This window comes from Elephas maximus, chromosome 18, assembly GCF_024166365.1.
Source record: "Elephas maximus indicus isolate mEleMax1 chromosome 18, mEleMax1 primary haplotype, whole genome shotgun sequence".
Taxonomy (NCBI): Eukaryota; Metazoa; Chordata; class Mammalia; order Proboscidea; family Elephantidae; genus Elephas; species Elephas maximus.
In genome coordinates, this window is record NC_064836.1 from 25,087,405 (window position 1) to 25,114,063 (window position 26,659).

General features: G+C 41.8%; 1 protein-coding gene and 1 pseudogene across 3 annotated transcripts in view; one reads left to right on the forward strand and one right to left on the reverse strand.

Moving 5' to 3' along the window:
• The window catches only part of LOC126061822 (NUT family member 2D-like), a 215,289-nt gene extending 211,645 nt beyond the window's left edge, over positions 1-3,644 (reverse strand). Inside the window, exons 1-4 of one of the 3 annotated variants that reach the window (XR_007513886.1) lie at positions 3,416-3,644; positions 2,053-2,192; positions 679-974; positions 110-356 (exon numbers count right to left, since the gene is read on the reverse strand). Coding sequence is in view for 2 of the 3 variants with exons in the window: in XM_049858635.1 (XP_049714592.1) it covers positions 213-356; positions 679-974; positions 2,053-2,192; positions 3,416-3,618 (783 nt within the window). In the remaining variant the exon portion in view is untranslated. Of the gene's footprint in view, positions 1-7; positions 357-678; positions 975-2,052; positions 2,193-3,415 lie in introns of those variants that run through there. The other 2 variants (XM_049858635.1, XM_049858636.1) reach the window with 2 other exon arrangements.
• A 3,490-nt stretch (positions 3,645-7,134) lies between these two features.
• On the forward strand, positions 7,135-25,772 carry LOC126061742 (CCR4-NOT transcription complex subunit 11-like; annotated as a pseudogene).
• The last annotated feature ends 887 nt before the right edge of the window (positions 25,773-26,659 follow it).

Consider the following 26,659-nt stretch of genomic DNA (forward strand, 5'->3'; position numbering starts at 1 on the left):
AGTGTGGTTCAATAACAGTACTGCAGCTCTACTTGTCCATCCTCCTGTGTGGTTTTCCCAGCCACAATTCCTTACCGCTCCTCCTCTCAGCCACTCCATTGTCTCCTACCTCCTGGTTCTGCACCTGCTTCCACACGTGGAGCTGACCTTCCCCAGAAGCTGTGCAGCCGAGGCACTGTTAGGTTAGGTGAAATCTTGTGGGTTTCGTGGTATTATTTTCCCTTCCTCCTCTGGTTTACCTGGGTGAGAGTGAGCCCTTCTTCTTCCTCCAGCTTCTGTGTTAAGGACATGAGATCTATCTGTGATTCTGGTGATAATAACATTTCCAGGAATTGAGGGTGAATAACTGCTTCTGCCTGATAACAGAAGGAGGAGGCATGTGAACATCCTTGACAAGGAGTAACCAGTGATTCAGAGGCTCTCAAAGACAATCATCCTCTCCTTGAATGTGCATCCGATGGTGTATTAAAACATCACCACCTCAACCTACACATAGGCAAACACACGCACACGCACAGACACATACACACACACGAGAAAAAAGGCACAGGGTAAAAAAGATCACAGGGTAAGGAATGAAGCTTAATTACAATGTCCGGGGCCAAACTCCAGATGTTTGGTGGATGCAATGCCAAACTTACAGAACCCACGGATACCAAACCTCGAGTCCCAGCTCACCTTGGTAATAAATTCTTCCTGTGAACACAGCTTGTCAATGTAGCTCAGGAGTCCTGGGTCTGGGTACATCCCAGTGTCTTCCTGTTGTTGCTCATATTCCTCTTCTTCATGTTTTGCATCTGGCTCCACAGTGGCCGAATGGGCAGGTCCAAGCAGACCTTCCATGATTTCGACATACTCTTTCACAGCTTTAGGAGGGATCTCATTGGGTTGCTTGGCCTCCCAAGGGCACTGGGGTCTATGTTGCTGCTGGTTGAGGGGCTGCACCTTGGGATCTCCCTTCCTTGGGACGAACACTAAAGGAGAGGTTAGAAAGAAGGAGGTAAATTTGGCAGAACATTCCAGGCCATTTGACCTGTTACGGATTGAGTTGTGTCCCCACAAAATGTGTGTCAACTTGGCTAGGCCGTGATTCCCAGTATTGTGTGGTTATCCACCCTGTTTTGATCGGATGTGATTTTCCTATGTGTTGTAAATCCTAGCCTCTACAATGTTAATGAGGCAGGTTTAGATGCAGTTGTGTAAATGAGGCAAGACTCAATCTGCAGGATTAGGCTATATCTTGATTCAATCTCTTTTGTAATATAAAAGAAAGAAGCCAGTAGAGAGGAGAGAAACTTTATGTGGCCCAGAAAGAAATTCCCAGAGTAGAGCCCGTCCTTTGGACTCCCGGTTCCTGTGCTAAGAAGCTCCTAGATCAGGGGAAGATTGATGACAATGCCTTCCACTGGAACCAAAAGAGAAAAAGCCTTCCCTGGGAGTTTCGTACCCAGATTTTGGAGTTTTAGCCTCTTAGACTGTGAGAGAATGAATTTAGCCACTTAGACTGTGAGAGAATGAAATACCACAAGCCATTCACTTGTGGTATATCTGTTCTACCAACACTAGATAACTAAGACACCACTCAAACATACGTTGGAAGGGCAGATTTTTTGGAGAGCCTAAAATGGTTCCTGGTGAGATGGGCACACCCGAAGCCACAAGAACCGTGAGAGGAGATGTAATAGGTAGAATGTCCAAGAGAATCATCCTGTGAGGAAACTTGGAACTATTGCTTTTTCAAGAAGTCCTTTCATTGAGACCCACGTTTTAGGCTGATTAGATATTGGATCTCATCTTTGATAATCTGTGTGATCTTTGATAATCTGTGTGAGACAGTAGTTATAAAACTTGACCGCCTCATTACTAGTGTGTAACGAAGTGTAGCTGAGAGCCCAGGCTTCCGTCAGGCTCTACTGATAGAAATAGCCGTTGCCCCCCCTTGAAAGGGAAGTACCCCATGTGAAGACAATGCCTTCTCCAAACATGGCTAGGCTCTACATTCCTCCTTTGATCCCCTGGACCTTAGCTCCTGTTGAAATTGGTTAGCCATACCTGGGTGCTGGCCAGCCACAGTGGATGAAGGCTTCTGAGGATCAAGATGCCTTGAAACTGGAGGAGGCAGGCACACGGACACATTCCTCTGCTGCAACTTCTGAATCTGTAACTCCTCCTCTGCTTCAAACTCCATGAACCTGACAAGGGTGGAGGAGGCACGGGCCCTGCTGAGAAGAAGGCAAGGCACACCAGGAGCCCCAGCACCGGGCAACAGTCGATTGTAGGGCAGCAGAGAGTGCCTTCAGTGACCCGGCAAGGTGCTGAGTAAGTCCATTTCCCAGGAGGGAGTTTCTCTCTGTGGCACACACACACAGTTTGGGGGCTCCTTACATGTTCACATCATCCCTTCACCTGTAGCATAACTCATCATAACTTAGGAAGGGTGTGAAAGAAGTGAGCCATGCCTTCTTGGAAGCTCCTCCTGACAGAGCCATGGTGCTCACTTCCTTTCCACACCCTTAGCACCTGATGGCACACCGCAACTCCGACAGTGGCTGGTTGATTTCAATCAGAACTATGTGACACACGGCAGGACCCCACTTAGGTACATCCTGCTTCAAGACTCTCCTGCCCTTTCCTAACATACACACATTAGAGCTGACAGCTTGAGCCTGGTATGGGATGAAGTTGATTGCAGATAACACCATGGACTAGATCCTAGATTCCCCGTCCTGGTGTCAGGCTTTGAGCCCATGAGCTATTAACCAAGGAGACAAGTGATCCGAGATATATTGGGAAGAAGGTGGAATCTAAGGTTTCAGGAAAGCTTCAGATCCTATGATGATTTTTTTAAAACCAAGGAGGGAAAGGCAATAAGGGTGATAGACACGTCCACAGGTTGACTTGAGATATTGCCGTCCCCTGAACAAAGCTTTCCAGCCTGGGCCATTCTTGGATGGCTACAGAACAGTTTTGTGCCAGTTGTCATGTGGAAGGTTGGTCCCAAATTTCCTGTCAGGTATATGGACACTGAGGCAAGGAGGAACCTGTGTGGTACATCGTATCCCCTCACTGCAGAGTGTCTACGGCTTGGAATTTATCCCCATTGGTAGCCACAGTGTTTATCCCCATTCCATCTTAACGCTCTCAATATCGAGACATCCACAAATAATATGTAGAAGGGGTGCATTTCTTGAAGGAGGTAGGACAGAATTCCAAGCAGTGAATGTGATGGTAGACACTGAGGGTACAGAGGGATCATCGGGGAACTAGGAGCCCTGTCCAAGCGCACACCTCCTCCTCCTCACAACATCCCCTCCGACTTGTACCAACACAGGCAGGCAGCAGCCACTCTCAACCCACCCTCCTCATTCAGACCCCATCACTCGGTCCCCATAGAGCTGGGATGCCATGAACTCACTTTTCTGCCATCTCGTAGAAGATCATCCGGTCAAAGTTGCTTTTGTGCTCCCATTCCTGCACAGACCGCCACAGTCCCTCCTCCAGGGTCATGGTGGGCTTCAGTCGGGCCAGGGATCGAAGGACTGGGCTAAAACCACATGCTTGTTTGTAACTTCCTACAAGTACGTATTCTATCCCCATCTTGACCCCACCCCTACACATATCCCCTGCCCATCATCACATCTGTCTTGCTATTTCTCTGTGTCAAATCCCTCTTCCAGTGTTTGAGATTTCAAGTGTTTTTTTGCCTCCAGGATACCAGTGGCAGGGCAACTACACTAAGATACACACTCCCAGGAGGAACAGCCCAAAGAAAAGAATGTGCTATGAGTCCGTAGGACTGTGGGCAGAACGACCTGGCAGAGCACCTTAAAATCTACTCTAAGATCAAGTCCAAGGGTCCCATGAATGAACATTTTCGCCAGCTCCCAGATGACTTTTGAGTAGAGGTTCTGCTCTTTGGTGAACACAGCCCTAGAACCTCAGGGTGTGAAGAGCAGGAGTTCTGCCCAGAAACAAAGGTGAGGGCAGCCCGTGGTGACTGAGAGAGACTTCTGCTATCTGGAGTTTGGAAAATCATAAGTCATACTGCCCAACTGCATTTGAGACTATGATCAAACGGAACACAGCTGTTTTGGAATGCAGGGAATCCCTAAGACTGCTTGAAAGTTGGCTTTGTTGGACTTTGTCTTTATTCCCGTGAGGTTGGGAGCGGGGGGTAGATGCCATCGATCTTTCAGCCATTTGGGGGCAAGTTGTGTGTGGAAAATCATCCTTTGGATTGTGATAAGAGTTTGTTATTGGTTGACCCAAAATAACTGTGGGGAGCCCAGGGTTGATAGATGTAGGGTCTGCTGTGAAAAGACAAATCTTCCCACATGACTAATCAGTCTGCCTTCCATTCACAGAAGCCCATGACCGTGGACTTCATGGCTAATTTCCAATCATACACACTGAAACTAGGACATTTTTGCTTTCGTGGGTACTTTTCTTGGACTACGTTGCCTTTCCTTCATGCCAGTGACAAGAATGGACATCATGTAATGAGGCAGCGCAAGTGTCAGGCACTCTCTGAGCACTCCTTATATTAGCTCATGTCATCTTCTTAGCTGTCCTCTGAATTAATTGTAATTGTTTCCTTATTTGATGAGATACTGGAGGGTGGAGATGTATAATGACCTGGTCAGTATTACAAGTCCAGCTAGGGCAGAGCCCAAGCCCGTCAGCACTCTATGTATACTCTACCACCTCCCTGTTCTAACTGGAATTCTCCAGAGGAATGAGGGTGGGAGTGTATTTCAAATGATTGTTGTAGGCCCTGCCCGTCTCCCTCCTCACCTGGATTTGAAATGGCACTGGCCTACATATGGTCAACTCCTATGCTGGAAAGTAAAGACCAGCAGAGGAATGTGGTATTGGTAGTCTGAGACCAAAATTCACATCATGGCTCTGTACTTTATCAAAGTGTTTAGTCTCCTATAAATAATTATTAGGGTAATGATTCCAGCATACAGATTGGCTTCACGTACAGGGTGGCCAGCATCAATTGCGATAAGGCACGTGAAATTGTTGTACATGGGGAAGATTGGTTAATATTATTGGGAATGTGTCTTATAACATATCCCATCACCCTCGTGATTTTCTTTCAAATGTTCCTAAAGAGCCTAACTCCCATCGTGTCTCTCCCAGCTCTCTTTATTTGAATCAAACCAAAGCAAACCCGTTGCCGTCAAGTCGATTCCGACTCATAGTGACCCTGTAGGGCAGGGTAGAACTGCCTCATAGAGTTTCCAAGGAGCGCCTGGTGGATTCGAACTGCCAGCCCTTGGGTTAGCAGTTGTAGCACTTAACCACTACGCCACCATGGCTTCCCTTTATTTGAAAGCTGCAGGATAATCTCAGGGGTCCCCCCTGACTAGGGCACTCACATGAGAAAGCAGGAAAGAGCTTCTGTATCAGGACTTTGGGGATGGTGCCTCCGGGCCAGGGACTTGAAGCATTGCCAACATCGGTAGTTCTGGTAAACACTCTTAGGGTTACAGGAGGAGTCATGCAGTGAAGGCCTGGATTGGGTGGTGGCCAGGCTCTCCTCCCCAGAAGAACCATGTTGATCTGACCAAGCCTTCACTTGGGGGAAAAAGGAGGCAGCTGGGCAGCTGGTGGTGGAGCTTGAAGAGAAGGAGCTGAGGACCAACCTCCCCTGTAAGCCAGAGTACCCACAACAGAAGTGACAGGAATCATCTGCTCCACAGCAGATGCTTCCCCAGTTGGAGGTGGAGCATGCTCAACTGCCCCACCGGGAGCCCCCGGGGTACTCCAATTGAGTGGGGTCTGAGCCATGACAAAGGTCTGAGTTCCAGGGAGCTTTTCTGATCTCCCTTCTATCCTGAGTTGGAGAATGACCTTGCCAGGCTGGGCCCCACTGGGGCCAGAGTCCCCAACACCTGGCACCAGCAGTGTCCCAGGGAAAGCAGAGAGCCCCAGAGGGGTTGCAGGAGGGCATGATGAAGTCGTGCAGGGTAGTGGGTGTGGTTCCCAGGGTGTTCGGTGTGGGGGTCCGAGACTGGGTTGGGGAAAGGGCAGTGCAGTGGAAGGAGACATGGAGGCACCAGGATTCGTGGTCATATTCGGTTCCAGCACTGGAGTTGCTGTTGAGACAAAGGAAAAGGGCGAATGGAGAAGGATGAGAGGCAATCAGATGTTGGGTCATGTGAATTCCCTGCCTGGTCACTGGGAATCAGTGCCATGAATCTCAAGTGATGAGTGGCAGTATGGAATGGGGAAATGGTGAATATTGCAAAAGCCTCTGGAGTGAATTTTCTCCAGTTGAGAAGTTTCCCAGTAGAGAACTTGGGAGCAGTTCAACCAGGCTCCTGGGCCTCTGTGTACCAAGAAGTAAGAGGGCCAAGCTGTCGCTGACTCTCAGAGCCTGTTTCAGGAATCCCTGGCAGACACCCTGCCATCCTCATATGGTGTTTTCAACACACGGAACGGGGTTGATATCCACTCTGTCTGAAATGCCCCCAGCAGGCCTCAATAGCAGGGAAGGGGCCTTCTAAGTGAAAGACATCCTCCAGACTTTCTTGAAGGAGTGAGTCTTCAAAAGAGTGGTTTCCCCGTTTCCTACCTAGCGTTTCTTTTCGTGACACACATTAGAAAACCCCTTTCCTTTTTTCCCCATCCTCCTGTCTCATTTTTCCAATCTGCCTCTTGATCCTCCCCAGGTGGGATGTCCTTGGCAGTGTCAGGGGTCCAGTCCTTACTCCTGTTCAGAGAGCTTCTCCCCAAGGGAAGCGTCAAATTTGAATTTCCAAAGGTTGAAGGGGTGGCAGGGACCTGATAACACACCCCCTCCGCACCATCTTACCTCCTGCTGAAGTCCTCTCCACAGGCCTGGACACTGACCACAACTGTGTGGCAGCCTTCAGCCCTCAGTCCCGTCCTGGACTCAGAGCGTGACCTGGCTCCAACAGATGCTCAGAGATCCAAGGAAAGGAGGGAGAAGTTTGAATCTAAACAGGAGTAGAACGTAGGACTCAAGACATTCTACAGTGGGGGAGGGGCGGAGGGCAGGTTGGGACGAGGAGACATACCATGAAGGGGACCTGACAGGCAAAAAGCTGCATGTTTCCTTCAAATTACAATTGGCAACACAAATCGTGTAACTCTCTTGGGGCCATGGGTAGGTTCTTTCTCATACCCACAGCACAAAAGCTCTTCTCTAGACTTTAATTTTCTTACCAACATATCTAGTTTTGTGCCCCTAAACTCAGCCCAATCCTTAGCTCAAGGTGGTAGGTTCTTGAATTATTACAAGGGCACCAGTACTTCATGAAAAAAATTTGGCAAACTTTGTCTAATGAAGGCTGGGGTATACATATGGTGACGATGAAACTCAGTGTTTGTAATGAGGATTGTTTCAGAATTTCCACCGTGTTTTGAGTGTGTGTGCGCACTCTGTGTGTATTGATGTAGGAAATACTATTGGAGTCGTTATTCCCTGTCTTTGAGCATAGAAAATGTGACCCAGCTGTTGCTGGGCTCACAAGGGCTCCCAGGGACTTACAACGGGGCCTTGAGGCATAATCTGAAGGTCCTGAGTTCCTTCCTCAGAGAAGGCACATAAAGACAACAGCTAAGATAAAAAAATAGTCTTGGAAAATCTCTTTCAGGGAACCTTTCACATAAGTGGGAACAGAAAAGACTTTCCACTCTTATCTTTTTCTGTTAACGTTTAATGAATAGAAATTTGTTGGACCAATGAAGACCCGCCTACCTCGTTACTGAAACCTGTAGTGATGATTGTTGAGAGAGACAATTCACGATGTAGGATCACAGTTTCTAGCCAATCTGTGAACAGGTGAAGCTTTCAGTGGTTTTGCCCATTTTGTAGTGTTAATATATACAGCTGACTTTGTAATAGTCTTTGGATTGAGGCATGGCTGTGGCAGCGTGCTTGTCCATTTACCCATTCTTGCTTTATTCTGTAATATTTCCTTGTACTCGGGCAGACATGGCTCTGGCAGCGTGCTTGGCCGCTTCTCAACTTTTGCTGATTTCAATGTATGCCGAATAAAACTTTCTTTTTGCTTTTACTGAACTTTGTGATGTTTTAACCTACAACAGCATGCATCATTGTTTAGGAAGCAGTCCTGGTGTCCCTAAATTCCGGTCCACTACTGAAAACTCTGGGAGCTCCAGCATGACCAGCCTTACTCATGATCTTCTTTCCGGATAAGCCCCACTGCATCAAAGGAATGCCAGCAGCCTCTAATTCCATGAGCAAAAGTAGGTTCCTGTTGCTTCTCAGATTATTATATTTTACATTCTTGTTTAAGTTTGTATTTCTGACAACGAATGTAATTCAATAATTAAACATTAAAATTATTTCAAAAGTCAAACAGTTCCAGATAGCTTCTTCAGTGATGGCTCCTCCCCCGGCACCTTTGTCTTGGCAACCAAATTTTGTTCTCACAGTGCCCGCTGTGCAGGCAGTAAGGAAATAACCCTGGCTGACAGGTATTCCTAATCACAACACAGGAGAAAAAAGGAAACTGAATTACATATATAGAGGGCCTTTTCCTTAGGCGATCTCTTACACGCATTCCTAGAAGGTTTGTAGAGCCAGGGGGCAGTGAGAGTATGATGTAGTGCATGTAAAAATGCAAATACAATGTAGTAGGAAGTGCGAAGGCAGGTGATGTGAAAACCAAGCATTTCTTATTGCAAGGCGGCCTGGGAGGTTTGAATGAACAGCAGGGCTGCCTGAGGCAAAACTGACCCTTGGGTGAGGGATTCCTTGCTTTCTAAGGGCAGCACAGCTGTGTGCCTTGTGCAGTAGGAAAGCTGGGAGGTTGAATTTGGAATCAGGGGCTTTATAAAGAGCAGGCTTGAGAGGGTTCACATTTCAACTGAGTTTATTTCTCATTTTAGGAACTGCCTCTTAAGCAGCAATCTCTGGATTTGGACTAAGTGTGCAGTTCTTAAAAGGGAGTGTATTTGCTTAGGTCTTATATATCAGAAAGTATAACAAATTCTGGAGCTTTATTTGATTCCATAAATATGTTAAATTTTCTTTTTATTGTGGTCAGTATACATGTACCAACACACGTGTGATTCCCACCTTGTTCGCAGGCACAATTCAGTGACATTGTGTTCATGTTGTGCAAGCACCACCGCTGTTTCTAAGCTTATTACTTTTTAAAAAATAATATTTTACTGTGTTTTAGGTTCCCTTTGGTTAAGTTCTTCGCAATTCTTGAACATTCTCCTTATTTACGTTCTGGTTGTTCTGTTTCCTATGATCTCATTTCCCTGACTCTGACATTCTCATCTTTGTTTAAATTGTTGACCATTTGGTCTCATGTAGGTGATTTTTAAAGGAGCACGGTGCTTTATGGGTGATGTACATTATTTTGGGAGTCAGTCTGTTATTTGTTATTTAGGTACAAGGTAACCTCAGGGGTTAGTTTCAGTTCAAAATTTGAAGTGTATTTCATGGCAGTTTCAGGGAGTCCTTGAGTCTGAACCAGTCCAGTAACCTTGTTTTTTTTTTTTAATGCTTTTGAGATTCTGTTACACGTTTTTCTCCCTTTCTGTCACAACCCATCTGTTGTGGCCCTAATCACAATGGGTGGTAGTGATAGCTGGGCACCAGCTAGTTTTTCTGGTCTCAGGGCAGATGAGACTGTGGTTTATACAGACTGTTTGCCTTGTAGACAAGTTTCTTCTTTGACTCTTTTGTTTCGTACATTCTGTTTTGCTGCAGATGAGTAGAGACCAATAGTTGTAACTCAGAAGGCCAATATCAAGCTTTTGCAACCCCAGACACTATTTAAGCAAACTAAGCGGTAAAATATAACTTTATGAACTATATCATGCCAATGGACCAAGATATTCCACGAGGCTCTGGTCCTAAAACTTCAAATCCAGAAAAAGAATTCTGTGAGGTTTTTCGTTATTTCTAAGAAATATTCATTAGTATTTCCTCTATGTGATTTATTATATATATATAAATATATGTGCATAGTGTAATAGATGTATATCCACGTATGTGTGCACCTATATATTAAAAAAAAAAAACCCAGTGCCGGGCTGGGGTGGGCACCTATATATACACTTACATATACTTATATGTACTTAAGTGTACACATATATGCCTACATGCATATATATATATACCTGCATGTATATTTTTGGTTGTTTCTGCTTGTGTTTTAAAAGTATGTATTACATGCCGTCACCAAAAAGTTTTTTCCTTCTGTACATTTCACTGACATGGTTTGCGTTCATCAAGCCGTATATATTTCACTCTCACTTGGTGTTACGTTTTCCATCACCAGAAATAACAAGTGTTTACTATCTAGAGAGTGAATTTCCATTTCCCCCTCCCCGACTCTGGTAAGCACTAATGAACATTATTTCCTGTATATTTTTATTTGTTCATGTCATTTCAAACAAGTGATAACATACAATATTTGGTTTTTTGTGACTGAGTGACTTTGCTTGAGGTAATGTCTTCCAGGTCCTTTCATATTCCAAGGTGTTTCAGGAACTCATGGATTACTGAGTAGTATTCCTGTTTTTTTTTTTTTTATTCCTGTGTACGTTCTGTCATTTTGCTATTGTGAATAGTGCCGCGATGAAAAAGGTTTCCTTATGTCTGTTTCTGTCACTTCTACCAGATCCCTAGGGCATATACCTGCAGTGGAATTGCTGGGTCATATAGCCGCTCCACCTCCTGTTTTTTGAGGAACCAGCAGACTGTTTTACAAAATGGCTGTGTCATTTTGCATTTTCACCAGCAATGAATGAGGGGTCCAGATTTCTCCACATCACCTCCAACACTTGTTATTTCCCCTTTTTTTTTTTTTTTTATCTTAGCCATCCTATTGGGAGTGAAATGGTATCCCAATGTGGTTTCGATTTGCGTTTCCCTGATGGCTAATGACTTTGAGCATCTTCTCATTTGTCTGCCATTTGAATATTCCCTTTGGTGAAATGTCTTTCCATGTTCTTTGGCCAGTTTTTAATACGAATATTTGTCTTTTTGTTATTAAGTTGTAGAAGTTTGCTATATATTTTAGATATTAGACTCCAGTCACTTATATCATTCCCAAAGAATTTTTCCTAGTCTGTAGGCTGTCTCTTCCCCATTTTTATTAAGTCGTTTGATGAGCATATTTAGCTTTTTATGAGGTCCCAGTTATATATTTTCTGATGCTTGTGCATTCATTGTTGTGTTTGATAATGTATCATTGAAAATAAATTTGGTCCAGAAGGTTTGCTCCTATATTTTCTTCCAAGAACTGTATGGTTTTAGACTTAAATTGGGGTCCTTGATCCGTATCAATTTAGTTTTTGTATATGGTACTAGGTATGGTTCTTGTTTTGTTTTTCTGCTTGGGGAAATCCAGTTTAGCCACCACTATTTGTTGAAGAGACTATTCTTTCACCTTTAAATGGATTTGGCTCACTTGCTGAAAATCAGTTGACCATAAAGGTTTGGATTATATCGCCAGATTTTCAATTCTGTTCCCTTGGTCTGTGTGTCTGTCATTAAACCAGTACCAAGCTGCTTTGATTTACTGTCGCTTTCTAATATGTTTGGAAGTCAGGAAATGTGAGGCCTGCTACTTCGTTTTTTTTCCAAAATTGCTTTTGCCGTCCAGGGTCTCTTGTCTTCCAATAGAAAAATGAGGATTTTTTTTTTCCATTTCTGTAAAGAATGCTGTAGGAATTTTGATTAGAGTTTTGTTGTATCTGTAGATCACTTTGTGTAGTACTGACATCTTGATTATATTAAGCCTTCCAATTCATAAGCATGGAATGTCTTTCCATCTCTTTAGGTCTTCTTTGGTATCTTTCAGCTGTATTTTATAATTTTCACTGTATAAGCCTTTCACATCTCTGGGTACATTTGTTCCTATATATTTTATTCTCTTAGATGCTATTGTAAATGCAGTTGTTTTCATTCCATAAATATTTATTTTGGAATAAAAATTCCATAAATTTTTATCTGATTTCCTTAAAATAAGGAACAGCTTAAGCCATTCAGCTTGTGAGGAGCAGGGACCTGGGCGGGGCCAGGGGCTGCTTTCTGGGACCTGCCTCTCAACTGTCTGATAAAGGTAACAAATATGTTTCAGAAAAAACATTGGTACATCATTTATTGTGAAATGTCTATGTATTAAATAAATGCACCATGAAAAATACTGTATGACAGTAAATATAGTAGAAAAAACTTAAGACTAGTGTCAGGAGAAAGCATATCTTACGGTGTTTCCCAGGTCTAAAATTGTTTGGCCGTGCAGTTCTGTGATAGAACTTTAAAAGTGAATAGGAAAAAGAAACAGTTCTTGTTTTTTTTTTTTTTTTTTACTTTTTATTGTGTTTTAAGTGAAAGTTTACAAATCAAGTGAGTCTCTCACACAAAAACTTATATACACCTTGTTACATACTCCCAATTGCTCTCCCTCTAATGAGACAGCCCGCTCCCTCCCTCCACTCTCTCTTGTTGTGTCCATTTTGCCAGCTTCTAAGCCCCTCTGCCCTCTCATCTCCCCTCCAGGCAGGAGATGCCAACAAAGTCTCAATTGTCCACCTGATCCAAGAAGCTCACTCCTCCCCAGCATCCCTTTCCAACCCATTGTCCAATCCAATCCCTGTCTGAAGAGTTGGCTTCAGGAATGGTTCCTGTCCTGGGCCAACAGAAGGTGTAGGGGCCATGACCACCAGGGTCCTTCTAGTGTCAGCCAGATCATTAGATCTGGTCTTTTTATGAGAATTTGGGATTTGCATCACACTGCTGTCCTACTCCTTCAGGGGTTCTCTGTTGTGTTCCCTGTCGAGGCAGTTACTGGTTGTAGCCGGGCACCATCTAGCCCTTCTGGTCTCAGGCTGATGTAGTCTCTGGTTTATGTGGCCCTTTCTGTCTCTTGGGCCTGTAATTACCTTGTGTCCTTGGTGTTCTTCATTCTCCTTTGATCCAGGTGGGTTGAGACCAATTGATGTGTCTTAGATGGCTGCTTGCTAGCGTTTAAGACCCCAGATTCCTCTCTCCAAGGTGGGATGCAGGATGTTTTCTTAATAGATTTTATTATGCCAACTGACTTTGATGTCCCCTTAAACCATGGTCTCCAAACCCCCGCCCCTGCTTCGCTGACCTTCCAAGCAGTTTGTTGCGGAAACTTCTTTCCTTTTGGTTTAGTCCAGTTGTGCTGACCTTTCCTGTATTGTGTGTTGTCTTTCCCATTACCTAAAGTAGTACTTATCTACTACGGAATTAGTGAACACCCCATCCCACTCTCCTTTCCTCCTCCGTCTTATAACCATCAAAGAATATTTTCTTCTCAGTTTAAACTATTTCTTGAGTTCTTATAATAGTAGTCTTATACAATATTTGTCATTTTGCAACCAACTAATTTCACTCAGCAGAATGCCTTCCAGATTCCTCTGTGTTATGAAATGTTTCACAGATTCATCACTGTTCTTTCTCGATGTGTAGTATTCCATTGTGTGACTATACCATAATTTATCCATTCATCTGCTGATGGGCACCGTGGCTGCTTCCATCTTTTTGCTATTGCAAACAGTGCTGCAGTGAACATGGGCGTGCATATATCTGTTCGTGTAAAGGCTCTTATTTCTCTAGGGTATATTCTAAGGAGTTGGATTGCTGGATCGTATGGTAGTTCTATTTCCAGCTATTAAAAAAAAAAAAGTCCCAAATCAATTTCCAAAGTGGTTGTACCACTTTGACGTTCCCACCGGTAGTGCATAATTTTTCCAGGCTCTCCACAGCCTTTCCAACATTTATTGTTTTCTTTTCTGGATTAATGCCAGTCCTGTTGGAGTGAGATGGAATCTCATTGTAGTTTTCATTTGCATTTCTCCAATGGCTAATGATCGTGAGCATTTCCTCGTATCTGTTAGCTACCTGAATGTGTTTTTCAGTGAAGTGTCTGTTCATATTTTTTGTCACTTTTTTAAAGTGGTTTATTTGTTTTTTTGCAGTTGAATTTTTGCAGTGTTGTGTAGATTTTAGAGATCAGGTGCTGCTTGGAAATATCATAGCTAAAATATTTTTCCCAGTCTGTAGGTAATCTTTTTACCCTTTTGGTGAAGTCTTTGGATGAGCATAGATGTTTGATTTTTAGGAGCTCCCAGTTATTTAGTTTTTCTTCTGCATTGTTAGTAATGTTTTGTATACTGTTTATGCCATGTATTAGGGCTCCTAACGTTGTCCCTATTTTTTCTTCCATGATCTTTATTGTTTTAGATTTTATATTTAGGTCTTTGATCCATTTTGAGCTTGTTTTTGTGTCTGGAGTGAGGTATGATTTATGCCAGCACCATTTGTTAAAAAGACTGTCTTTTCCCCATTGAAGTGTTTTGGGGCCTTTGTCAAATATCAACTGCTCATATGTGGATGGATTGATGTCTGGATTCTCAATTCTGTTCACTGGTCTATGCATCTCTTGCTGTACCAGTACCAGGCCGTTTTGACTACTGTGGCGGTATAATAGGTTCTAAAATCAGGTAGAGCAAGGCCTCTCACTTTGTTCTTCTTTTTCAGTAATGCTTCCGGGGCCTCTTTCCCTTCTGTATGAAGTTGGTGATTTCTTTCTTCATCTCATTAAAGAACGTCGTTAGAATTTAGATCGAAAGTGCATTAAATGTATAGATCGTTTTTGGTAGAATAGACATTTTCAAAATGTTAAGTCTTCCTATCCATGAGCAAGGTATGTTTTTCCACTCATGTAGGTCTCTTTTGGTTTCTTGCAGAAGTGTACTGTAGTTTTCTTTGCATAAGTCTTTTACATCTCTGGTAAGATTTATTCCTAAGTATTTTATCTTTTTGGGGGCTACTGTAAATGCTATTGATTTGGTGATTTCTTCTTCGATGTTCCTTTTGTTGTTGCAGAGGAATTCAACTGATTTTCTTATGTTGATCTTGTGTCCCAATACTCTGCTGAACTCGTCTATTACTTTCAGTAGTTTTCTGGAGGATTCCTTGGGGTTTTCTGTGTATAAGATCATGTCATCTGCAAATAGAGATACTTTGACTTCTTCCTTGCCAATCTGGATGCCCTTTATTTCTTTATCTAGCCTAATTGCTCTGGCTTGGACTTCCAGCACAATGTTAAATAAGAGTGGTGATAAAGGGCATCCTTGTCTGGTTCCCGATCTCAAAGGGAATGCTTTCAGGCTCTCTCCATTTAGGATGATGTTGGCTGTTGGCTTTGTATAAATGCCCTTTATTATGTTGAGGAATTTTCCTTCTGTTCCTATTTTGCTGAGAGTTTTTGTCACGAATGAGTGTTGAACTTTGTCAAATGCATTTTCTGCATCAGTTGTTAAAATCATGTGACTCTTGTCTTTTGTTCTATTTATGTGATGGATTACATTAATTATTTTTTCTAATGTTGAAAACCATCCCAGCATACCTGGTATGAATCCCACTTGGTCATGGTGAATTATTTTTTTGATATGTTGTTGAATTCTATTGGCGAGGATTTTTGCATCTAAGTTCATGAGGGATATAGGTCTGTAATTTTCTTTTTTTGTGGTGTCTTTACCTGGTTTTGGCATCAGGGATATGGTGGCTTCATAGAATGAGTTTGGTAGTATTTCATCGTTTTCTATGCTCTGAAATACCTGTAGTAGTAGTGGTGTTAACTCTTCTCTGAAAGTTTGGTATAACTCTGTAGTGAAGCCTTCCGGGACAGGGGTTTTTTTTTTTGTTGTTGTTGTTGGGAGTGTTTTGATTACCTTTTCAATCTCTTCTTTTGTTATAGGTCTATTTAGTTGTTCTACCTCTGTTTGTGTTAGTTTAGGTAGGTAGTGTGTTTCTAGGAGGTCATCCATTTCTTCTTGGTTTTCGAATTTGTTAGAGTACAATTTTTCATAGTAATCTGATATGATTCTTTTAATTTCAGTTGGGTCTTTTGTAATATCGTCCATCTCATTTTGTATTTGGGTTATTTGTTTCCTCTCCTGTGTTTCTTTTGTCATTTTGGCCAATGGTTTATCAATTTCGTTGATTTTTTCAAAACATCAGCTTTTGGTCTTGTTAATTCTTTCAATTGTTTTTCTGTTTTCTACTTCATTTAGTTCTGCTCTAATTTTTATTATTTGTATTCTTCTGGTGCCTGTGGGTTTCTTTCGCTGCTCTCTTTGTATTTGTTCAAGTTGTAGGGATAATTCTTTGATTCTGGCCCTTTCTTCTTTTTTGTATGTGTGCATTTATTGATATGAATTGTCATCTTTGCACCGCTTTTCCTGTGTCCCAAAAGTTCTGATAGGAAGTGTTTTCATTCTCATTGGATTCTCTGAATTTCTCTATTCCATCCTTAATGTCTTCTATAATCCAGTCTTTTTTGAGCAGGGTATTGTTCAGTTTCCAAGTGTTTGGTTTTTTTCTTATGCTTTGCTCTTATTGATTTCCAGTTTTATGGTGTTATGGTCAGAGAAGATGCTTTGTAATATTTCAATGTTTTGGATTCTGCTAAGGCTTACTTTATGACCTAATACGTGGTCTATTCTAGAGAATGTTTCATGTGCGCTAGAAAAGAAAGTATACTTGGTTGCTGTTGGGTGGAGTGTTCTGTATATGTCTATGAGGTCAAGTTGGTTGATTGTAGCATTTAGAGCTTCTGGATCTTTATTGAGCTGCTTTCTGGATGTCCTGCCCTTCACCAAAAATCATGTGTTGAAGTCTCCTACTATTATTGTGGAGCTGTCTATCCCACTTTTCAAAGCTGATAGAGTTTGTTTTATGTACTTTCCAGCCCTGTCATTGGGTGCATAAATATTTAATATGGTTATATCTTCTTGGTGTATTGTCCCTTTAATGTTATGTAGTGTCCTTCCTTATCCTTTCTGATAAATTTAACTTTAAAGTCTATTTTGTCAGAAATTAACATTGCCACTGCTGCTCTTTTTTGATTGTTGTTTGCTTGATATATTTTTTTCCATCCTTTGAGTTTTAGTTTGTTTGTGTCTCTAAGTCTAAGGTGTGTCTCTTGTATGCAGCATATAGACAGATCTTGTTTTTTAATTCACTCTGCCACTCTCTGTCTCTTTATTGGTGCATTTATTCCATTTATATTCAGGGTAATTATGGATAAGTACGAATTTAGTGCTATCATTTTGATGTCCTTTTTTGTGTGTTCTTGACACTTTCTTTTTCCCACTTAATTTTATGTGCTGAGTAGATTTTTCTTTATAAATTGTCCTTTCCTCATATTTGTTGTTGTTGCTTTTGTTTCTGCTGAGTCTCTATTTTTTTCTTGTATTTTATTTTGATAAGTAGGATAGTTTGTCTCCTTTATGGTTCCCTTATTCTTTACCCCTACTTTTCTAAATTTAAATCTATCTTTTATTTCTTTGTATCGCCGTATCTTCCTCCCCATATGGAAGGTTTATGATTACATGTCTTAGTCCCTCTTTATCATTTTAATGTTGTCTTCTTTTATATAATAACATTGCGGTTACCTTGTTTTGAGTTTTTTTTTTTTATATATAATCTTGCTTTGCTTTTTTTTGGATTTCCATGTCTGGGTTGACGTCTACTTGCTCTGTCCAGCGTTCTAGCCTTGAGTTGATACCTGATATTATCGATTTTCTAACTAAAGAACTTCCATTAGTATTTCTTGTAGTTTTGGTTTTTATGAATTCCCTAAACTTGTGTTTATCTGGAAGTGTCTTAATTTCATCTTCATATTTAAGAGACAGTTTTGCTGAAAATATGATTCTTGGCAGGCAATTTTTTTTCCTTAATTTTTTAAAATATGTCATCCCATTGCCTTCTTGCCTGCATGGCTTCTGCCGAGTAGTCAGAGCTTATTTTTTTTTGGCTCTCCTTTGTAGGTGACTTTTCGTTTATCCCTAGCTGCTCTTATAATTCTCTCTTTATCTTTGGTTTTAATATGTCTTGGTGACTTTCTTTTAATATCTGCCTTATGTGGAGTTCGATGAGCATCTTGGATAGATATCGTCTCATGTTTCACAATATCAGGGAAGTTTTCTGCCAACAAATCTTCAACAATTCTCTGTGTATTTTCTGTTATCCCTCCCTGTTCTGGTACTGCAATCACTCGTAGGTTATTTCTCTTGATAGAGTCCCACATGATCCTTAAGGTTTCTTCATTTTTTTTTAATTCTTTTATCTGGTTTTTCTTCAGATATATTAGTACCAAGTGATTTATCTTTGAGTTCAGAAATTCTAGCTTCTAGTTGCACAATTCTGGTCCTCTGACATTCTATTGAGTTGTCTACTTCTGTAATTTTATTGTTAGTTTTCTGAATTTCTGATTGCTTTCTGCCTGTGGATTTTTCCAGCTTATTAAACTTTCCATTATGTTCCCGAATAATCTTTCTAATTTCTTCAGTTGCTTTATCTGTGTGTTTCTTGGCTTGTTCTGCATATTGCCTCATTTCCTTCCCGATGCCTTTTGTGTTCTGGCTTACATAATTCCAGGAATGCACTTTCATCTAGAAGATCCCTGGATTCTTTGTTTTGAGAGCTGGTTGAGGTGATCACGGTCTGTTTGTTTATATGACTTGGTATTTACTGTTGTCTCCGAGCCATCCGTGAGGTATTATGTTAGTTTATGCTTTCTTAATGTGTCGTAGCTTCTTGCTTTGATTTTGTTTTGAGATACTGAAATGGGTTGCTGGAGTGAGCTAGCTTGATTATTTTTGCCTTTGGAGTTCTGACGTTCTGTCCTCAGATGGCTAGAGCTCTTATCAGGTATATCAGTCTAGGAGTCCATTCACTTTTCTTGTATGAATTCAGCTCAGGTGTCCAGGTAGTTGATCATCATGTGTGTGGTACAGGCTCTGTCCTACAGTCTTAGAGGGGCAGGGGTGATTGGTGTATGTACCCGTAACTGATTGCAGCAGGGGATCACGCTCTGAACAAGGCCAGGAGGCTGAGAACCAACCCCCGAGTGTCTCTGAGGAAAGCACGTCCCTGTTCCCTAGAGTGTGCAGGTGGGTGGGTTCTGCAGACGGACCATGGGCATCCAATATTTTTGGTTGTAAGGACTGGGAGGTATCAGTTATCATTGGACCCGTGTCACAGGTGGCTGGGTGACCTGGTGGAGCTACCAGTCCTTAGGCCCCTGATGTGGGTAGATGAGGACCCTGGCAAAGCAAAGCAAAGTCAAACATCAAACACCCACCTCTCCACCACACAGCTGAAACAGTTGGAGTCTGCCAACAAGGGCCTATTCTCCTGAAATAGGCCCACAGAGGTCCATGCAGAAGGGAAAGATGCTGAAAGTCCATGGACCATTTATGCCTGGATGGGACCTGCTTCTGTCCTGAGCTCCCCCGCTTAGTGGAGCTGGCAAATTATCTTTTCCCCCAATTGCAAATTTTTTCCTTCTCCAAGGTTGGGAGGATGGCTCTAGGTGCAACAGGGCCTATCTCAGGCCCAGGGAATTCAGCCGCTGAAGCCGGTTTTGGGGTGGGGCGGGGCACGGCAAAATATACGCAAGTACTTAGCTTTTGCTGAGAGCGCCATTCTTCTCAGGTCCCGGAGGTGTGAGTGGACTTTGTGGCTGGCTGCTTCTCCCTTAGGAAACTGGTGGAATGCTAGTACCAACCTGCCGCTGCCGGACCAGGAATGGTGCCTGAGTGCGTCCGGCGATTCAGGTCTGGTAACTCCTCTCTGCTTCTGAACGGTCTCTTCCACTCCCCCTCAGTTCATTTTCTAAGCTTGCCTTCGAAGCTCAGGGCTCCTAGCTTATCATAATATTCTTTTCAATTTTTTTTTTTTCAGGTCTTTGTTGTAAAGAGGGCTCTCCGGAAGCGTCTGTGTATCCCACCATCTTGGCTCTGCCTCTGTAGCAGTTTTTATAAATTTTGTATATTAGTCCTTTATCAGATATAAAACCAAACCAAACCCAGTGCCGTCCAGTTGATTCCAACTCATAGCAACCCAAAAGGATGACGTAGAACTCCCCCATAGAGTTTCCATGGAGTGCGTGGTGGATTTGAAATGCCAACCCTTTTTTTAGCAGCTGTAGCACTTAACCACTGCGGCCATCAGGGTTTCCTTATCAGATATAGGGTTCCCAAATTTTTTCTCCCACTATGTAGGCTGTCTTTTCACTTTTTTGATAAATTCTTTTAATGAACAGAAATATTTAATATTTATGAGGCCCCATTTGTCTTTTTTTTCATTTGTTGCTCATGCCTTTTATTATTATATCTGATACCTACCAAAAAATACTTAGTCCTTATATTCTCTTCTGTGAATTTCATTTTCAAATTAAGGTCCTTGACCCATTTTCAGTTGGTTTTTGTGCATCATGTAATGGCTGGTTCCTAGTTTATTCTTCTGCATGTGGATATCCAATTTTTCCAGCACTACTGATTGAAGGGACTTTTCCTTCCCCAATTGGATGAATTTAGAATTTGTGTTGAAAATCAGTTGACCACATATCTATGGATATATTCCTGTAGTTTCAATTTTATCCCACTGGTTTCTATGTCTATTATTATACAAGTACCAGGATGTTTAAATTAGTGTAGCTTTGTAGTAGGTTTTGAAGTATGAGAGTTTGAGCCCTTCTGCTTTATTCTTCTTCAAGGTTCCTTTCAGTATTTGGGATCCCTTGCCCTTCCATATAAATTGGAGAATTGCCTTTTTCTTTTCTGTCAAGATGCTGTTGGAATTTTGATGGAGATGGCGTGGAATTAATAGATTGCTTTGGGTAGTATCGACATCTTAATTGTATAAAGTCTTTCAACATGGAATGTTCTTCAGTTATTCAGGTCTTCTTTGATTTCTTTTAACAATGTTTTATACTTTTTTGTAAATAGGGATTTTACCTACATTTATTCATAGGTATTTTATTTTTTAGATGCCATTGTAAATAGTAATATTTTAGTATTTCTTCTTTTTGCAGATTGCTGATGTACAGAAACCGTGCTTATTTTTATGTTTTGATCTTGCACACTGTTGCTTTGCTGAATTCATTTATAAGTACTAATAGCTTTTTTGTGGATTCTTTGGTGTTTTCTATGTATATACTTGTCATCTGCAAAAAGAGATAGTTTTACTTCTTCCTTCATTACCTGGGTACCTTTGATTTCTTCTGTCTCACCTAATTACTCTGGTAGGACGTCCAGAATGATGTTAAATATGAGTGGTGAAAGTAGGCATCTCGTTCTTGTTCCTGAACTTAATGGGAATGTTCTCAGTCTTTGTCCACTGAGTATCATGTTAGCTGTGGAGATTTTTGTAGATGCCCTTTTTTGTATTGAGAAATTTCCCTTTTATTCCTACCACTTATTTATTTACCCAAAGAACTACAAAGTATTGTAGTTCTGCTAGGGGAGGGGCAAGCATTGCCTGGTCCACAGTTTTACTATAGTCTTTAAACAGATATTGTCTTGACTCAGTTTAGAGCCCCTGGCTGGAAGCCAGTCAGTTCACCTTCTTTAGTAGCTGTTTAAGTCCACTCTCCAACCACAACCCTCATCGGGTTCTCACACTCCTGTGTACTATGCACCTGACTTAATTATCCTGGGTCTAGTACCAAACACTTAGGAACAGCCCCTATGTCCCTGGATCCCATAGAATTATGCAAGTTGGCCGGTCCCCAGGAAGCCTGCATAACCTAGCTAAACCCACCTGTTTTCCATACTTAAGTCACCTCCTATAATCCCAGCCTGTTTTTACCATATCTCTGGGTACAGCCCCTTGTGTGGTCCTGCACAGCAGCCTTCTCTGGTTGGGAGCTGTAGGTAACAGCGTTTCTTAAAATTTAGAACAATGGGACATAAAAGAAGGCCGCTCAGATAGGAGACCAAATGAAGCCCTAGAAATACAAACCTCTACCACTAAGTAAATTCAATATATAAACTCAATATATGATTAGGCACTGACTACATCTTACATACTGTTAAGGACAGTCACTGGTAAGAGAGAAGCACGGTCATGGTCCTTAACATCAGTGAAAGAAAACTTGATGCAATAGATGTTAATTGTTGCTGTTATTAGGTGCCTTGAGTCAGCTATGACTGAGGTGACTGAGGTGACCCCATATAGAACAGAATAAAACATTGCCCAGTACTGCACCATCTTCACCGTCATTGATGTGTTCGAGTTCATTGTCGTCCTGAATGCCTTCCAACGTAGGCGGCTCATCTTATAGCACTATATTGGACAATATTCTTTTGTGATCCATAGTGTTTTCATGGGCTGATTTTTAGAAATAGATCACCAGGCCTTTCTTCTTAAGTCTGTCTTAGTCTGGAAGTGCCACTGAAACTTGTCTACCGTGTATGATCCTGCTGGTATTTGAAATACGATTGGCATAGCTTCCAACATCATACATAGCAACACGCTAACTACCACAGTATGACAAACCAACAGACGGGTGGTTGAGATGTTAATTGCACTTGATAAATACCTGATTCTCCAACAATGTCCAGTTGAGGGTATGCTATGAACTAGAACCATCAGGGCATATGCTAATGTAAATATATTTTAATTCACTGTTTGGAGTTAATACATTTAAGTAACTTATAGATAGAAAATTATGTTAAATTACCTTATCGTGAGATGTTTAATACTATCTCTCATTTGTATAGCTTCTTAGAATTTTCAAGGCATTTCAGGAAACATCTTCTAACTACCTATAAATTAGGGAAAGCGGTTATTATAATTCCCATGTTACTCAAGAAGAAACTAAGACTTAGAGAGGTGAAGAATCATGTCCAAGTTCAACAGTCTGGCCATTAAAAGATTAGAAGTCAAGGACTCCAGCATGCAGCCTGATCCAGACACCACCCTACCCCTTAGCTGTTATTGTTGTTAGCTGCTGAGGAGTGACCCCCCACCCCATGGTTACCCTGTGCATAAAAGAACACCAGATAGTTTTGATTCACAAGGCTCTCATTAACTGATTCTCAGAAGTAGATAACCAGGTCCTTTCTCCTAGTCCATCTTACTCTGGAAGCTCTGCGGACACCTGCTCAGCATCATAGCAACATGCAAGCCTCCACTGACAGATAAGTGGTGGCTGCACATACGGTGCGTCGGCTGGGAATCAAAGCAGGATCACCCCCATGGAAAGATCACTGAACCACCAGTGCCTCTTACCTTTTAACTAGGGAAGTATAATGAGCAGTATAGTGGCTGAGCAGTCTACGGGACTGGATTATGGCTCTGGTCTCTGTGGGGTCATGGGTTCGAATCCCACTGCTGCCAACTGTGTTTTGGGGGCCCTGGTGGCTCAGTGGTTAAGTGTTTGGCTGCTAACCAAAATGTTGGTAGTTCAAATCCACCAGCCACTCCTTGGACGGCCTATCGGGCAGGTCTATTGTGTCCTATAGGGTTGCTGAGTTGGAATTGACTTGATGGCAGTGGGTGTAGGACAGCATGTTGTTAGGTGCCATCGAGCTAGTTCTGACTCATGGTGACACTATGCACGACAGGAAGAAACACTGCCCGGGCCTGGGCCATCGTTACAATCATTATTACGCTTGAGCTCATTCCTGCAGGCACTGTCCGTTTACCTCGTTGAGGGCCTTCCTCTTTTCCGCTGCCTCTGTGCTTTGCCATGCGTGATGTCCTTCTTCAGGGCCTGATCCCTCCTGACAACATGTCTGAAGTATGTAAGACACAGTATCGCCATCCTTGCTTCTGGGGAGCATTCTGATTTTATTTCTCCCAAGACAGATTTGTTCATTCTATTGGCAGTCCATGGTGTATTCAGTATTCTTCACCAATACCACAATTCACAGGTGTCAATTCTTCTTTGGTCTTCCTTATTCATCGTCTAGCTTTCATATGTATACGATGGGATTGAAAATACCATGGCTTGGGTCAGGCGCACCTTAGTCCTCAAAGTGACATATTTGCTTTTCAACACTTTAAAGAGGTCTTTTGCAGCAGACTTGCTCAGAAAAATGTGTCTTTTGATTTCTTGACTGCTCCTTCCATGGGTATTGATTGTGGATTCAAGTAAAAAGAAATCCTTGACAACTTCAGTTTGCTCACTGCCACCCCCTTTGTTGCCAGTTTCAAACACCTGCTCAATCCTGTCCTGTGAAGCCTGCATGTGGCGGCCAGCAGCTGGACTGGCCACCACTCTCAGGATTTTTACCTCCTATAACTCCAACAGAAAAGTTTTTTTCTTTCCCAGCTCATGCTGGCACCACCAAGGAAACTCTTCTAAAAGACACCTCGCCAGATTGCTTTCATGGGTGTTGGAAACAGGGGCCGGTCTGTGGACATAAGTGGGCTTCAGGTAGCCTTAGCTGAGGGTCATTCAGATCTCCAACCCAGAGTAAAGCTAGCTTCCCTAGTATTCTCAGTGACCCAGACCTCGATTCTTCCAACTCTGGATTTGACAGCTTGATTGTCTCTCAAAACACAGAAGCTTTAGTCAGTGTTCCAAAACCATCTATTGAAAGCCATTTTTGGCCATCGTTTGTCTAACACCTCCACTCCACGTTTGTGAGGATGAGTTGACGTGGCTAAATCCAACAGAGACTGACCATGCAATTCAGTGGGATACATCAATGTGTGTTAAGAATAGCACTGGTGTAGAGATGAAGCAAATAATGGCCAAAGCCTTCAAACACCCCTTATCTTCTCAACAAGCACATTCCTTGGTGACTTAGAAAAAAATGCAAGACTTGTTTATCACATTGGCCTGATTCCAGCCAATCTTCCTGATCTCATGGAAAACAACTCTCTAGTTACTATAGAAATGTTGCTGAAATTAACACACAGTCAAACCCGATAACCAAGTATGTTTCAGGCCTGGTCAATATGGACATGTCCTTACATTCAATGGAAGTTGTAAATCAGCTTACTATAGCTGTTGATCTACCTCTCGAATTTATCCACCTTTATATATCAAATTTCATCTCTACTTGTGAACAATTTAAGGGTCATTTGATGCACCTCGTCTGTGTCTTCCTCCAGTCCTTGATCTGTAACAAAATTATTAATGTACAGGACTTGTTTATAGAAGTACAGGCGTTCTGTATTGAATCCCATAGGATATGAGAAGCTGCTGGCCTTTTCTGGTTGTTGAAGACGTTGCATACTGGGGAAACCCCTTCTGAGACTAATAATCATAGTAATACCTCATCGAAACTACGTCATTCATTGTTCATCCATACCGTGGTTTAATTTTTACAACTGTTAAAACCCTGAGTGGATTGCTTGGTGTAGTGCATATAAACAATACTTTATCAACTTGAAGTTTTACTTTCCTGGATGACTTTTTACCTTGAGATGAATTTTTGGTAAAAACTTGAAAAAACTGTATCTTTTAGGTGTCTTGTTGATAATTATCCATACCTCTTGCCATTCTACTCTGTGTGCATTCCAGTTTGTTAATTCTCCTTTCAAAGCAAGCACTTTCAAGACTATTCATTGCAGTCCGTGTGAGGAACGGTTATCCCAGAAAACTATTACTGCAAAAGAGCAGATGAGCAGCAAAGAGCAAAGCGCCTGTTTTTGTTTAAAAGTCACGTTGCAGACTCCTGATAATCCCTGAATCCAGCTTTCATGAGGTTTCAGTGCTAATGTATTTCATGAGAGTAAATTAAGATATTCTTAAAAATTTGTGATCCTGTCCTTGATGTGACATTAGGCAATTGTTTTGATTCCTCAAGGGACCAAGAGAAATTTGATTCTTCAGCCCAGTTGTACAGGTAGCTCTTAACTTCTCATTAAGTACCATCTGAACCAAGGGCACACTTGTAAATTTATTCCTTCTTATCATGAGGATTACACGACAACAGAGTAAATGTATTCCTTGGGACGGTTAAAAAAACACAGGAAGTATTAGGAAACTTTTTCTAGGCCGAAATAGCTGCTATAGTTTTCTATTTGTTTTTTTTCCCCCTCTCAAGACACTTCTTCTGTAATTATTGTTGTTAATATAAAATAGTTATTTTACTTATTTTTTTTTTTTTTTTTTTGAGGGAAAACGCCAGTTCATGCATTGAGAGGAATACTATTTCAAATAGTTTGCTGAGTGGGTGCTATTATTACCCTCATGTCTGTGGTAGGTTGAAGGACATGTTTGAGAAGCATTAGAGCAAGGTGGTATTGTGTGAACTTTTAGTCTTCATTTAACTCTTGGACAACAGTGCCTTACACTGAAGTTCTTTGTTTTTAATGAAAAAAAAAAAAAGTGTATATGTGTACATAAGGAGCACTTGTGGTACAGTGGTTAAAGTGCTTGGTTGGTAACCAAACAGTCAGCGGTTGGAATCCACCAGCCAAACCCACCATCCTCTCCACAAGAGAGAGATGTGGCAGTCTGCTTCTGTAAATATTTGCAGCCTTGGGAACCCTATAGGGCAGTTCTACTGTGTCCTGTAGGGTAGGCATGAGTCGCAACTGACTCAACAGCAATGAGTATGAGTAATGTAGCCAATCATTTCAATATATGTAAAACTATATGTCAGGAACAGGTCCCTGGGTAGTGGAAATGGTTAAGTGCTAGACTGGTACCCAGAAGATTAGGGGTTTGAACCTGTCCAGAGTAGCTTTGGAATTAAACCCTGGAAATCTGTTCCAAAAAGACTACAGCTTTGAAAACCCTACAGGGCAGCTCTATTCTACATGCAGGAGGTACCCATGAGTCAGAATCAACTCAATGGCAGCAAACAACACCATGTCATGATTTTTTTTTTTTTTTTTTGCTCAGTATAA